At 40.0% G+C, this 15,594-nt stretch overlaps 1 protein-coding gene across 3 annotated transcripts in view; it reads left to right on the top strand.

Moving 5' to 3' along the window:
• The window catches only part of TTC3 (tetratricopeptide repeat domain 3), a 192,774-nt gene that overhangs the window by 73,129 nt on the left and 104,051 nt on the right, over nt 1–15,594 (top strand). For all 3 annotated transcript variants that reach the window (XM_089677913.1, XM_089677912.1, XM_089677911.1), the window contains 3 exons: nt 1,862–2,024; nt 3,159–3,204; nt 7,832–7,907. In XM_089677913.1, the coding sequence (XP_089534039.1) occupies nt 1,862–2,024; nt 3,159–3,204; nt 7,832–7,907 (285 nt within the window). The remainder of the gene's footprint in view (nt 1–1,861; nt 2,025–3,158; nt 3,205–7,831; nt 7,908–15,594) is intronic.

Below are 15,594 nucleotides of genomic sequence, written 5' to 3'. Positions count from 1 at the left end.
GGCTTTGATAAGATAACGTACCTGTTCTTAAAGCTACAAATTTTATTTCAAAAATGTAAAAAAACAAAACCTCAGCGCTCAGGACTTCCTATTTACCATACAAAACCCCGTGAGATGCAGCTGTGCACAGGTACAAAGGACCAAAAACTTTTAACAATGAAAACCAGCGCAAACCCACATAATCAATTACATTACTCAGTGTAAAAAAACATAAATGTGCTAATAAAATTATATATAATAAATTATATATAAATTATGTTGATACAAAAATATATATATAAAATTATGAGTCCAGTGAAAACACAAAGTGACAAAAAATCAGAAAAATCCCAGAAAATATATATATATATATATATAATTAAAGTCCCGTGACAAAATTAATCAAATTAATTTATAATATATTTTCCATTTGATTCTTCCGTGTTACGGATCCCTTCACCATCCACCAGTGCAGAAATCAACATTAACCGCACTCACCAGATAATGGTGAGTCACACGCCTTTCAGGATTGTTAAGGGCTCCTGGACCCCCTTTACTTTCTCTGAGACCTCCAAGTGCTGTTTCCTCTCATATCTAGGTACCTCTTCTGCTTACTCCTCTCACCGAATCCCCCAAAGGAAAATCAGGAAGAAGAAAAGACCATAGCGTGATACCGCAGTAACTTCTCCTTAAATTAATCTCTCCAGACCACTCACATTCTTTTGCGGGATATAGCCCGCTTTTTATTCAAAACAACAGCGATTCTCTTCAAAATTGATCCACTTTTCATGTACACCGATTATATAAGGATTATATAAGGACCCCACAGTTTAGTGTGCAGCAGGATGGCAGACCTCAGCTACAGACTCTTCTCCTTAGACTAAGATGGCCCCTTGGAACGCACCGCTCGGCGTGCGCTCCACTCACCGGAAATGACGTCAGACGACGGACCAGGCAACCGGAAGTGCGTCAACGCGTTTCGCCCCACCCACAGGGCGTTATCAAGACTTCTTGATAACGCCCTGTGGGTGGGGCGAAACGCGTTGACGCACTTCCGGTTGCCTGGTCCGTCGTCTGACGTCATTTCCGGTGAGTGGAGCGCACGCCGAGCGGTGCGTTCCAAGGGGCCATCTTAGTCTAAGGAGAAGAGTCTGTAGCTGAGGTCTGCCATCCTGCTGCACACTAAACTGTGGGGTCCTTATATAATCCTTATATAATCGGTGTACATGAAAAGTGGATCAATTTTGAAGAGAATCGCTGTTGTTTTGAATAAAAAGCGGGCTATATCCCGCAAAAGAATGTGAGTGGTCTGGAGAGATTAATTTAAGGAGAAGTTACTGCGGTATCACGCTATGGTCTTTTCTTCTTCCTGATTTTCCTTTGGGGGATTCGGTGAGAGGAGTAAGCAGAAGAGGTACCTAGATATGAGAGGAAACAGCACTTGGAGGTCTCAGAGAAAGTAAAGGGGGTCCAGGAGCCCTTAACAATCCTGAAAGGCGTGTGACTCACCATTATCTGGTGAGTGCGGTTAATGTTGATTTCTGCACTGGTGGATGGTGAAGGGATCCGTAACACGGAAGAATCAAATGGAAAATATATTATAAATTAATTTGATTAATTTTGTCACGGGACTTTAATTATATATATATATATATATTTTCTGGGATTTTTCTGATTTTTTGTCACTTTGTGTTTTCACTGGACTCATAATTTTATATATATATTTTTGTATCAACATAATTTATATATAATTTATTATATATAATTTTATTAGCACATTTATGTTTTTTTACACTGAGTAATGTAATTGATTAAATTTTATTTCAGTACTTTTTTATTTTTGAGTTGCTAAAGTTGTTTTCTATTTATTTTTTTAAACCAGGGTCATTACCGGTTTTGTGAAGCCCTGTTTGCTCTTGGAGAAATGGAGCGGGCAATTGCATCCAATGAGAAAGCACAGGAATTGTGCCGAGACTCCCAGGAGGGTATCAAAGACTTGATCCAACAGCATAGCAGATTTAGAAAGCCGATGAAAGGAGCTTCAGGTAGAGGACTTGAAGTATATTCACTCTTGTTGTGTATTTATTTGGCATTCTTCACTAAATGGCGGCCCACAGTCCAGACCCAGACCTAGTAGTACTCCTGTTCAGACTATCAGCCCACCAGTTTGCAGCATCAGATCCTCACCGAGCGGCAGTCTTTGGTTGCTAGGGCCGCCAGTGTTTTGCAACCTATGATCTCACGTGTGTGCCCTACCCACTGCAGCACGCTTCTTCTCGCAGGTCCAGTCCCCTGCCTGCCCAGCTACAAGGACATATCAAAACATTGGCGGCCCTAGCAACCAATGATCTCACGTGTGCGCCCCACCCGCTGAAGCACGCTTCTTCTCCCAGGTCCAGCCCCCTGCCTGCCCAGCTGCAGGGACATGTCAGTCAGGTAGACCAGCCATTCTGATGGGCTCTCCCAATCTCTAGGTGTACTCTGATTGGGGGCAACTGATCTTAGGGGATATACTGATGGGGACAACGGATATGAGAGTACGCGGTTTTGGATTTCTGATTTATGGGGTTGCGCTGATGGGGGCACCTAAATGTAATATGAGGGGCACAAACATGAGATTCAGACCTCAGCTGGAAGAACATTTTAGCTTCCAAACCTCCTTGAATTTTAATTTGATTAATACCCTTGGTATAGGGGATCTCCAGGTTGTAATATTACACTTTTATAATCTGTATCTTGTAAAAGGGCCAGTCCACCCAAAAGTCTACATCTTTTCTATGTGCAGTAGCAGGAGTTCCCTGTTATGCTTTTTACTCTATTCCTGTCTGCCTGGAAGTTTTAGGTGTTCAATGGCCCCCTTTTTATAATTAAGCTCCTCCTGTTACATTCTGCATTAGAAAAAAAAAAAAAAAAAACCTGCCTGGCAGGGTGGGACCCCCATTATAATTCCAACTGCAAGGAGTATAGACACAGGAGCCCTGAGAAACTGGCGAGTGTCAAATACTGGCACTATGTGCTACTTCATCTATACTGTCAGGGGTAGATTGCAACATTTACAAATCTGTCAGGAAATGAATTCAAATTGACGTTTTGACATTGTCTTGCACTTATCATTTTTAAATCCTTTTGTACCTTATTAATTGAGTACTGTGAACATTTATGAAGATTCTTCCTTCTAGGAATCCCTGTGCTGAAATCTAGAAAGAAATCAACCTCTGACAAAAAGTAAGTAATTCTTGTTTTGCCGGTATCGTAGCTTTGTTGCAATTGTTTCTACAAGGGATTCCCTTCTTATCCTTCCATGTGACAATGCGGGTGCTTGGCAATTGGCTTTTCAGGCCCTCAGTTATGCCAAATGAGGATAAGGAGAGTCCTCACCATTGTGTTGGCTCCAGGTGGCAATTTAGACCGTTCCTAAGCTGCCGCCTTCTTTATTCCTGCAGGAGACAGCAGCGGCCGGAAGTGACAATATTTACAATGGTGTATGAGAGTTGTAACCCTTTTGTGCCCCTTTCATGTCCAGGCCCAAAATAAACGCATGTGTGTTGTATCAGGCAGAGTGTTAAACAGACGCGCTCTCATCTATGGACTGGCATAGTGATCATATGATGGGAACCACTCTGATTGGGATCTTAGAAATTACATTTGTTAATATTTTCTTGGCATGTGGCATCATGCTAAGGAACGTTTACATACAGATTTTGGGTAGGACAGTTTTTATGAACCTTTTGATTTGCCTTGCATAGGAAAATTACAGGTTTATTTTAAAGTCTTTGTTGTCAAGAAAAAAAAGGTTTGGCTTACATGAGTGGGCACTGGAGCCACTGACTTACTATATAGTTTGACCACTAGCAGTTAGATACACTTGCCTAGGTTGCAGCCACCCCACCCCCTTACACTCACTCCAGCAGCTTCATCTTCTGTCAAATATAGTAAATGAAAATGTATTCTATTAGTTGGTACATTGAGGGAATTGTGACTTGGATGTTAAAGTATATATTTGTTGGATTTTTAGACACATATAATACTTCTTCTAGTGTCTTGAGGCGATTATGAATGAAAGAGCCATTGAAATAAAAATGAAGTGTGATTTTATTCTATCACACAATGGAGTAAAATAACAATGTAAAGCGTATTATGAACAGTTCCATGTAGATAAAACTATTGTAAAAATGACAAGCGAAGGTTTAAAACAAAGTCACCATTATCTGTCATGGCTGTCCTTGCCATGTGCGATTCTCATGTCCTTCTCCAACTCAGAGTCCGAGAGAGAAAGAGCCGGACGTGACGTTAATGATGATCTCGTCTTGCAGCACCTGTTCCAGCATCTCATCCGTGTGTGTACGTGTATGTCAAAGTGTCAATATTAGTGTGTGAGCGTGAGTGTGTGTCCGTCGTCTCATGGACTTTTAAGAGGCAAATGTACGTCATAGTTAGTGATCTCAATACCTTCTATGGAAAGTATTACTGCTTAGCAAAGCCATTTCATATAAGGTAAAGATGCTAAACATATGATGTTCGATGGACAGGAACATATGTATGCTGATGTACCAATGATGTAACCCTTAGCTATATATTTAAAAGATAGTATAGCTTAAGAACATATCAATGTATAATCACTAAACTATATATGTATTAATGTTAGAAATGTATTCTAAATATACACAGAAAATACGTAATGTAATAGTAAGTCACTTCTAATAACCTTGACATAACTACCAAATACTTTTATGCCTAAATATCTCTAAATATAGTCTACTCAACTTTCAACTGGTATATACTATTTCAGCTTAACTTGTATATCTTTTGGTCTCAGCTATAATTGAAGAATAGTAAATACTACCATTTGTCAAAGACCACTTACACATATTAATATTAATTATGACTAATCATAAAAACCAAATATATTTTGCAAGCTTGCCATCAATATAAATGCCGAATCATAATTTAGATTTAACAATATTTTTGTTGCTGAAATGTAAAAGGAATTTTTACTGAAAAAAAAAACACACAAAAACTTAGTGGTTCTAAAGGCCGGAGGTTTTTTACCTTTCTGCAGTAAGGTAAAAAACCACCTGGATGCAGCTACAATCCCCCCCTTAGCACCCCCCGCCCCCCCTTATACTTACCTGAGCTTTATCTCGATCCAGCGATGTGCATGAGAGCAGTGGCTCTCCTGGTACTCTCTCTCCTCATTGGCTCACACAGCAACATAATCCATTGGCTCTTGCTGCTGTCAATCACAGCCAGTGAGGAGAAAATCTGTGGCAGTTTCAGGCCACGCTGTGTGTGTGAATAGGCGACATCCATTCACAGGATCGTGGTTTGGAAGCAAGTCTGCTTGAGTGCCCCCATAGCAAGAAATAACTAATCAATTTGTTCTCCAGGACTGCCCTAGTAAGAATAAATTAAATGCAGAAATTCCTAGGGCTACATCACTAGCTCACACCTCAAACTCTTAGGTTCCATTCATACAAGGGCGTTTCAAATCACGGGCGGAATCACCGTGATACTGCCCACAATTTAAAAACACGCAATTGCATGTTCAGGTGGTATTCATTTCAATGGCACCTAAAAACGCAGGGCGTTTTTACTGTGATCGCTGCACTTTTTTTTCCATGTGGCAAATTTGCCACGATTGTACAAACAAAATCATGTTAGGCGTGAAGCCCAAAAAAGGTTCTGGAACCTTTTTTTCATATGATTGTGACTCAAAAAAGAAAATGCATCAAAACGCAACACGTGTGCATCTTTAATAGGTTTTCAATGCATTCTAGGTCTGATTCACACCAAAGCAGTTTGCGTTTTTTCAGTTTTGCAGTGCTTTTTGCATGTGTGTTTTGACACTTTTTTTAATGTTTTTTGGGGGGTGTTTGCCATCTTGGTGCTGGGCAGACTAAAAACACCAAAAATGCAACACGTGTGCTTTTTTGATGCATTTTCAATGCATTCCAGGCCTGGATCACACCAATGCAGTTTGTGTTTTGTCCATTTTGCAATGCTTTTTGCAGTGCGTTTTGCGTTTTTTGCATGTGCGTTTTCAATGCATTTTTTATGCTTTTTTTTATTTTTTTATTTTTTTTGGCCAGCTTGTTGCTGGGCAGATTAAAAACGCAAAATGCATCAAAAACGCAACACGTGTGCTTTTGTTATGCATTTCTAAAGCATTTTCAATGCATTTCATGCCTGGTTCACACCAATGCAGTTTGCATTTTGTCTGTTTTGCAGTGCATTTTTGCACATATGCGTTTTTGACGCTTTTTTGATGCATTTTGCACTTTTTGGCCAACTTGTCGCCGGGCAGATTAAAATTGTGAAAACACGCCAAAAACACACTAAATGCGTTTTCTTCAGTGTTATTGAAGTCTGTTGAACAAAAAAAAAAGTCCCCGACCCTTTTCAAACACGCAGCAGCACAAAAAAGCATAGATGTGTGTCCCATGTTTTTTTAAAAAAAACTATCAATGCATTCTGAATTTTTGGTTTCATTTTCTTCGGTGCACCACTAATCAATGTCCCTATGGACTTGTCATCCGGAGATTGAATGTAGCATACACTCTTCTAGCGATTGACAATTTAATTCTTGCATTTTAAACAAGCAACCTCTCAGATGAAGCATTGTGTATTGACTTGGCTCACCACCACTGTTTGGCGTTCATAGGTCTCTGTTAGCTCATGCGTGTAGCAGAGCAAACAGATGAAGCCAAGCAAGCAAGTCCCAGTTATACTGATTCATAGCCCATGCATAGAAGGGTTTTGCAAAGCAAGCACACACTAGCAAAAGCAAAACAAGAAGTATAAAATGGTCTCTAAAATATACTGATACCTGACACCCCTGCCCATAAAACATTACAAACCATTTTTCAGTTGCTACATTTGCTGAAGTTAGCCAATATAATTTCCCTATATATTGGAAACAAACCACCCCCTCCAATAGACATTTTGGTTTTCTAATGTTAATGAAATGGCTGCTGCAAACTCATGGCTGCTGCAAACCATACAAAAGAACAGTCCTGCAAAACATGGTTTTAATAATTAGATTTTAGATGCTGAATAATGCTGACTTTTGAATTGTTCCTAGCTGTTTGGATTGACAGTCCCTTTTCATAAATTTTTTATACAGTGGGGCAAAACTTTCTAAATCAGCCAATGTGATTGTCTTTCTCATTTTGTCTCTCATAGTTGAGGTCTACCTATGATGCCAATTACAGGCCTCTCTCATCTTTTTAAATGGGAGAACTTGCACAATTGGTGGCTGACTAAATACTTTTTTGCCCCACTGTACATATAAATTTATATATTTTTGTAAAGTTCTGTTCCACGTTTCTAAGCGCACGCTATCCCTAGTTATGTGGTCCAACTTGCCCCTCTCCCCTCCTGCTGTGGCCCATCCAACAACAATTATGAAGTAGGTGACTGATTCATAGCTGCAGCTTATCTCCACTGTGAGCTATGGATGCACCGATTATGTGTGTGTTTTTTTTTTTTTTTTATATATATATATTTATTTAGTACGAGTCCTGTCCAAATTGCATGCAGTTTTCCCCACTGCTCCTGTGTGAACCCAGGCTTGTCATATCCCCAATTTCACACAGGAGCTTCACTGGCTGCAAGCTTGTTTTAGGTCAGCGACTCAATGGGTAGAAAAACCAGGATGTGGATTGCAAAACTGCAGCATGCAAGCATCCTTTAACTCATCAGCAGTGGAAGTCCCCTCATTCCCATCCCGCTATATTTCTGTCTTGACATTCACTTTTAATAACTTTATTTGTGGGTCATGTGCTAACAATGCTTCCACCTTTAGGGTAATGTTTTCTTTTACTTTGGAGCTAATTAAGCTGTTTTTCTTTAGAATTGACACACAGTCGGCTACAGATAAAGAAAGTAAGGGCCTTCAAACCACTGCAGTAGAGGAAACTCCACCAAAGGTATGAATATTTCTTACTGGACGTCTTACTTAAAGTGGTAGTAAACTCTTTTCTATTTTTACCTACAGATAAGCTTTGTGAGAGCGCTTACCAGTAGGTAAAATGAAACGTACACCGTTTAGGAGATCTTCTAGCAGCCGGTGATGTCAGTGGCACATGCGCTTTGAATGAAGGGCATACCCATGCCTTTCCTCCAGAGCTGTGTGCCACAGCTGAGACTCCCACATATGCGTCGCCGCAGCCTGGCCAGTCAATTGGCCGCAGCCCATGGACCCGGGAGGAAGGCCAGGTGAAGATAAAAGCCTCCTCAGAAGGGACAGTATGCCGCTGGAGGGCTTTGTTTAAAAGGAAGTCTTCATAATGTGCTTGTATGTGATGCATACTAGCACATTATAACATTGCCTTGTAGGGAGAGTTGTTTTTTGTTGTTTTTTTCCCCTCATGTTTACTACCGCTTTAACATTTTATAATAACCATTGTAGTAAAAAAAAAAAAAAAAAAGGCTCTTGTAATGATAGTGTTCACTGTGTGAATTCCTTTTTTATTTGACAAGCCTTTATTTACTTTTTTCTCCCCGTGGTGTTCTCTGCATTTTCAGGGGAGGTGGGGAACTTCAGCATTGTTTTAAAGTGCAGAATAAACAGCATTATCAATCTGTTGAAGGAAGTCGAACATTAACAGATCTGCAAACTCCTTTTTTTTTAATTTTTATAAATATTATTTTGCCCCTTAGTTGTTGTTGTTATACAGGATTTATAGAGTGCCAACAGTTTGTGAAGTGCTTTACAACGTGAGGGCAGACAGTACAGTTCCAGTACAATTCAGGATGAATCAGCCCAGCTCATTAGGGCTTACAATTGTTCTACTTTAATTTGGTTATCCTTGTGCAATGGATGATACTACATAAAGTTTTCATGTTAAACAGTTTGCGCTGTTTGTTTTGGCACCATTTATGGTCAGGTATTGCTACACCTAAATTATTAAGGAAATTTAACGTAGGGATGCACCAATACTGTTTTTTTTTTTTTTTTTTTTCTTTTTGTGTGGGGCGGTTTGTTATTGGCGAGTATGAGGGCCGATACTTTTGGTCAAGTACTTGCCGATACCGATTACCGATACTTTGCAGTGCTAATTGCATGTGGTTTCCCCACTGCTCCTGTGTGAACCCAGGCTTGTCATAGCACAGAGGAGCGGTGTGGGAAATCTGCCTGCAGAGTCTCCGTCTCAGGAGGGGAGAGAAAGCTGCATGAATTTGAAATCCCCGCCACTTTGTTTCCTCTCCTTGCAGCGATAACAGTTCAGGCTAGACAGCATCTGATAGGTCAGGATTAGAAGAACACCTGTCAGTTTTTGTTTCTGTCTGTGCCCCTGTTAAGGAGATTCACGCTTTCCATTTGTCCTGCTTACCATTTATCATTGAAAGTAAAAGAAAATGCTAAACTTTGGGTTGTCTCCAGAAAAGTAATCGAGAGGAAATATTCCAATGGGGACAGGTTCTGGAGACCTGGAGGTCCCCAAGGAATTCCCCTAATTTGCAGGGATTTTCCTTGGGCATGGGACAGGATGGGAAGGGAAAACTCCACAATGGGATACAGATGGAGGAAAAAAATCTGACAGGGGTTAAAACCCTCCCTTGCTCTGTCCAAAATGAAATTAAAACTTTTGCCTGTAGTTCTACTTTAAAGATCTATTAGTAAAATTGTAGTGGTTATTTGTAGCTGAGATCGAGTTACTCTTTTTAGAGGGCTACCACAGTTTGTTTCCTGTCCTCTAATCCACTAGGAGGACTTAATGATGGCAGGAAAAAAACAGCTTAATGGCAATTGTTAAACATTAAATATAACCTTAGTTTTCCTTGTTCATATAGTTGAAGGATTCACTCAGAGGATAAATCAAGAGATTTCCTTTATTCAGCTCCTTTTTCTATTTGTCTGTGTGCTGAACACATCTGGTCTAATGTGTTTTTCTACTTCAAGGTCATCAAGCCCACACTTCTGCTGTAAATATCAAAAATGTCAAGAAGGAATGCTGGCTCTTATCAGAGTTAGAGCATATCCCAAGACAAAATATAAGAAAAAAACATATCTATACAGTGCTCAAAAAAATTAAAGGAACACTTTGAAAACATATCAGATCTCAATGGGGGAAAATGTCATGCTGGATATCTATACTTTTTAAAGTACAATAAAACTGTTGCTCTTTATTGTGACACGATAATGCTATACTCCATCTTTGGCAAACAAAAAAAAAAGATTGATCCCATTCTGAAACAAAAAACAACGCTTTGTGAGTGCTTGTGCACAGGCTTCTGCAAGAGTATCCCTACAGCCCCAAGTCTGTACATTGTTACATGCTACTGTTATGGTCTGGAGGAGCTATGCAGTGGGCTACAAGTACAATAACCTCACTGCCCACATAGTCTATTCATATCTATGACTCCCTGTTGTGGCGACAGAGAGGACTTCATTCAAAAACCCTTGTGAGTGGATATGGGAATAGATAATGCGGTTGTGCATGTGGAGCTACATACAGCCTCTCCAATACAGGATGCTGCGGGGGGAAGAACCCCGTGATTCAGGCAAGGAAGAACAGTTTGTGGATTGGTCATTGGGAGAATATGACTTGGTTTCATGTTGCACCCTAACTATGGGTGTTGTGTGAAACATGGTCATAAACAGACTGTGTTTAAGAATGTGTACGTGCAAAGTTACTCATAGGTAACGCTATAAAATTACTGCGTATCAGTGCGAGACCTGCCAGTTTACAGTAAAGGCTCAATCGGACATGATTTTTCAATTTCTGTCAATGTTAAACCTCTGTAATAATCCAGGCAGTACTTGATGTGTTGGGGAGATATATATATGTAGGTCCATATATATTTGGACACAGACACAATTTGTTTTTTCAGGTATTTACCAAAACATATTCAAGCTATAGTTATTTAATGGATATGGACTGAAAGTGCACACTCTCAGGTGTAATTTGAGGGTATGTACATCCAAACTGGAGGAAGGGTTTAGGAATTGCAGCTCTTAAGAGTAGCCATTCCCCCTTTTTCAAGGGACCAAAAGTAATTGGACAATTGAATCAAAAGCGATTTCATGGCCAGGTGTGGGCTACTCCTTTGTTATTTATTCATCAATTAAGCAGGTTAAAGGTCTGGAGTTGATTCTAAGTGTGGTATTTGCATTTGGAATCTATTGCTGTGAACCTACATCATACGTTCAAAGGTGCTGTCCATGCAAGTGAAACAGGCCATTGTAAGGCTTCAAAAAAGAAACAAATCCATCAGAGAGATAGCAGCAACATTAGGAGTGGCCACATCAACAGTTTTGTATATTCTGAGAAAAGAACGCACTGGTGAGCTCAGCAACATAAAAAGGCATGGATGTCCACGGAGGACAACAGTGGTGGATGATCGCAGGATCCTCTCTATTGTAAAGAGAAACCCATTCACAACTTCCAGACAGGTGAAGGACACTCTCCAGGAGGTGGGCGTATCATTGTCAAAGTCTACAATCAAGAAAAGACTTCACGAGGGCAAATACAGAGGGTTCACCACAAGGTGCAATCCATTCAAAAGACTGAAGACTAGAAAAGCCACTTTGCCAAAAAGACATCTAAAAAAGCCAGACCAGTTCTGGAAAAGAATTCTTTGGAAGGATGAAACTAAGATTAATCTATACCAGAATGATGGAAAGAAAAAAGTGTGGAGAAGGCTTGGAACCGCTCATGATCCAAAGCACACAACGTCCTCTGTAAAACATGGTGGAGGCAGTGTGATGGCATTGGCATGTATGGCTTCCAGTGGCACTGGGTCATTGGTGTTTATTGATGATGTGACAGAAGATAGAAGCAGCCGGATGAATTCAGCAGTGTTTAGAGATATACTGTCAGCCCAGATTCAGCCAAATACAGCAAAGTTGATTGGACGGCGCTTCACATTACAGATGGAAAATGATCCAAACACATTGCAAAAGCAACCCAGGAGCTTTTGAAGGAGGAGAAGTGGAATATTCTGCAATGGCTGAGTCAATCACCTGATCTCAACCCAATTGAGCATGCATTTCACTTGCTGAAGTCAAAACTAAATGCAGAAAGACCCACAAAAAAGAACTGAAGACAGCTGCAGTTGGAGCCTGGCAAAGCATCAGGATGAAACCCAGTCTTTGGTAATATCCATGGGTTCCAGACTTTAGGAAGTCATTCCCAGTAAAGGATTATCAACAAAATATTAAAAATGAACGTTTTATTTATTTTTATATATTTCTTTTATTATTTTTTTCTAATACAAAAAGAGCATCTAATGCACACAGAAATAAAAAAGAACTTCACCAATACATAAATTCCATTTGCATCGTTCTATCCCCTGCCCCACCCTTCCTCCCCGAGTCCATACCGAAATCTTCGTGTCTATCCTTTCTCGTGATTATCTATATATGTATCCCTTCCCTCCTATCTCCTTTCTGTCGGGTACTCCATTAAAACTTCCTCTGATACTCTTCCACCTATATTCCCACCAGTTCCAAATATCTTTTAAATGTTTTGAAAATTAGCCAGCTGCTCCACATTTTCCTATATTTTTCTATTTTCTCCTCCTCGTGTGAATTTGAATAATTTTTTTCTTTTGTTGCTCATTCAATTTTGTTCCAATCTCCTGTTCCCATTTTTCCAAGAACTTAGGAGTATCAGTACCCTCCATATCCATAAGAATCTTATAAATCTCTGAGGTGCCTTCTTAGGAACTATAGGTACATTCAACAGTTTTTCAAATGGATACAGATCCTGCAACGTCCTCAGTGGTTGTGGGAGCATTGAAACAAAATGACCTTATTGGCCATACTGCAACTTGTCTAATGTGAAAAATAATTTTTTTTTTTTTTTTTTTTTTTCCTTTAAGTCAGAAAAAGTGTGCAATTTCCCCTTGTTCAGTATATCTTTCAAACGTGCATTCTGATCTTTATTCCATTTCCCAGAAATGTTATCCTTCCCTTAGGGGAAATACTCTTACCCTCGCCAGCACAGGTTGCAGGGATAAAACAAATAATAAAGGACAAAGTGGGCATCCTTGTCTGGTTCCGTTATACATTTTTAAAGAACTGAGAGAGGGATCCGTTGACCTTAACTGGAGCGCTATTAAGCCCTTTTATTCTTTAAGATTTTAGGCCCTATTCGTAAAACCTTTAGTGTATCAATCCTGAAACCCCAGTAAACCCTGTCAAAAGCCTTTTCGGCATCAATTGACAGGAATAATGTCGGCAGTTTCTCTTTTTACCCTTTGTAGGAGGAGCAATTATCTCAGACCATTGTTCCTACCTTCTCTTCCAGGAATAATCCTACCTGATCCAGGTGTGTCCATTCCGGCATCACCTACTTCAGTCTGGTTGCCAGTACCTCAGAGTTCAATTTGGTGTCAATGTTAATTAGGGATATGGGCCTGTAACTGGCTCACTGTGTGCCATTTTTTCCCTCCTTTAAATATAATAGTAATATGTGCCTGCAATGACTCCTCCCTCATTTCCAGCCCCTCCCCTATTGCATTCATATAAGCACACATTTTAGGGATTAGGAGATCTGTACATTTTTTATAATAACCCACAGTATATCCGTCCGTTTCAGGGCTCGTTTCTTTAGCCATATTTTTTAGGGCCAAGGTGATTTTCTCCAGGGTAGTAGGTCTCTGTAGGGCCTGTAATTTTTCTTCTGCTATTCTTGGCAACTCTACTTCATTCAAATATTTCTGTTTATTTTTCTTCTTTTCCTCCACCGTTTCTTTTTGGGTTCTGGGGCTCACATCGTACAGTCGGCTATAATATTTTTGGAACCTATTAGAGATATCAGTGGTGGCGTACACCATTTCTCCTTTGTCATCTTTAATTTTTTCTATAAAGTTTTTGGATTTCTTTTAGTTTCCTCCTTAAGTATTTTCCAGGTCTATTCCCCCACTGATCTTTCTTTTGAGACCCTGTTGAATATCCTTGTCGACTCCTATTCCATAAGATCTTTAATTCTTCTATTTTAATAATTCTCTTCTGATAGATGTCCGTGCCTGTATTTTTTGTGTGACTGTTCTAACTTGTAGAGCTCCTCTATCACTGTCTATTTTTTTTCCCTTGTTCTTCTTTTTTTTTTTCTGCTCCCATGACAATCAATATTCTTCTGATTATATACTTTATGTGCCTCCCAGATTATGGCCACCGACACCTCCTTAGTCTCACTGAGCTCAAAAAATTGCTAAATTTCCTGCCTTTACCTCTTTTTTAATTCAGGATCCTGTATAAGCATCTCATTTAATCTTCACATAGGTTTTTTTATCATGATCTCCCCCTACCCGTAGTCTCATTGTGACAGGAGCATGATCAGAAATAAACGTAACCTCTATGTTGGCACTAACCAATGACTTGTCTATGTTCGATCATTAGTCTTGAAATCGATCCATGTACCGGGGAGAAGAAGGTGTAATCTCTTTCTCTTGGATGTTTTACTCTCCAAGTATCCTTCAATTGACACTGATATAATAATCTCTTCAATAATTTTGATTCCTCACCTCTCTACGCGTTCAAGGTGGCATATCTAGCTGAGGGTGCAGACACATATTTAAATCTCCAGCCACAACCAGACTACCCTTTTTAAATTCAGAAAGTTTCCTTAACACACCCTCCAAGAATGTTACTGGATTTTTATTTGGGCAATAGTGATTAACTAGTGTATATTCAGATCCTTGTAATTTTTCCCTCAGAAATAGATATCAGCCCTCTGGGTCCTCCATTCTTCCCTCCATGATAAAACTAATTTTTTTTTTTGAAAACCCAATTGCTAGCCCTTTTAACTGGAGAGTCTACGTATTACTTCGTGTATAGCTTAACATTTGTATCATTGGTTATATGTGTCTCTTGAAGAAATACTACATCTCTGGAGTGTTGTTGAATTTTTCTAGTATCTTATGTTTTTTTTGTTATGGAGTTTAACCTTTTCACATTTTCACATTATAAGTCATATACTTAAGCTCATTTCAACAATTATTTCCCTACTCTACCAGGATTCCCAACACAGGAAGACAGAGACGTTTTAAGATATGGACTTTCTCCCTTCCCTCCCTACCAAAAATCCCCATTTTCTTCCCTCCCCCCCTCCGTTTGCCTACCCACTACCCCATTTCCCACCCTCCCTTCCCCCTTCTTCTCTTTACCCTAAAACCCTCCTGTCCTACATATTGCCTTGGAATCTGTTGTGAAATATTCCCACTAGCGATTCCTAGTATGGGGTGAGACTCAACACGCACAACGACCCCAATCCTTAGCTCATATCATCCCCATGATTGGCCTCCAGACCGCCGGCCGGATCCACGTTCTCACTGCTCTCCATCCATCTCACCCATTATCTCAAGCCGAGAAAGAAGGGACCGGGGGCAAGGGAACCATGGTGCGGCCACAGAGGGCCGGGGGGAAAGGAGAAAGAGAGGAGAAACAAAAAGGGGTTCTCTCTCCAACTCTCACCCCCTGGCTGCCACACCATACTCCCCTACTTATTCTTCTTAGATACCTGCTACCAATTTCCTAATCCCTGCATTCCACTCTCTAAGCCCCTCTGACCATCCTTCAAGGTTATTTTCTGTAAATCTAATTTCTTACAGAAGTCATTGAGATCTTCTGGGAACCTCAGCCTTACTGATTTTCCATCTTTCCAT

The sequence above is a fragment of the Staurois parvus genome, unplaced genomic scaffold, assembly GCF_062004578.1.
Source record: "Staurois parvus isolate SC_StPar_1 unplaced genomic scaffold, SC_StPar_1.0 ptg000195l, whole genome shotgun sequence".
Classification (NCBI taxonomy): Eukaryota; Metazoa; Chordata; class Amphibia; order Anura; family Ranidae; genus Staurois; species Staurois parvus.
This window is presented reverse-complemented; position numbering and strand designations above follow the sequence as displayed.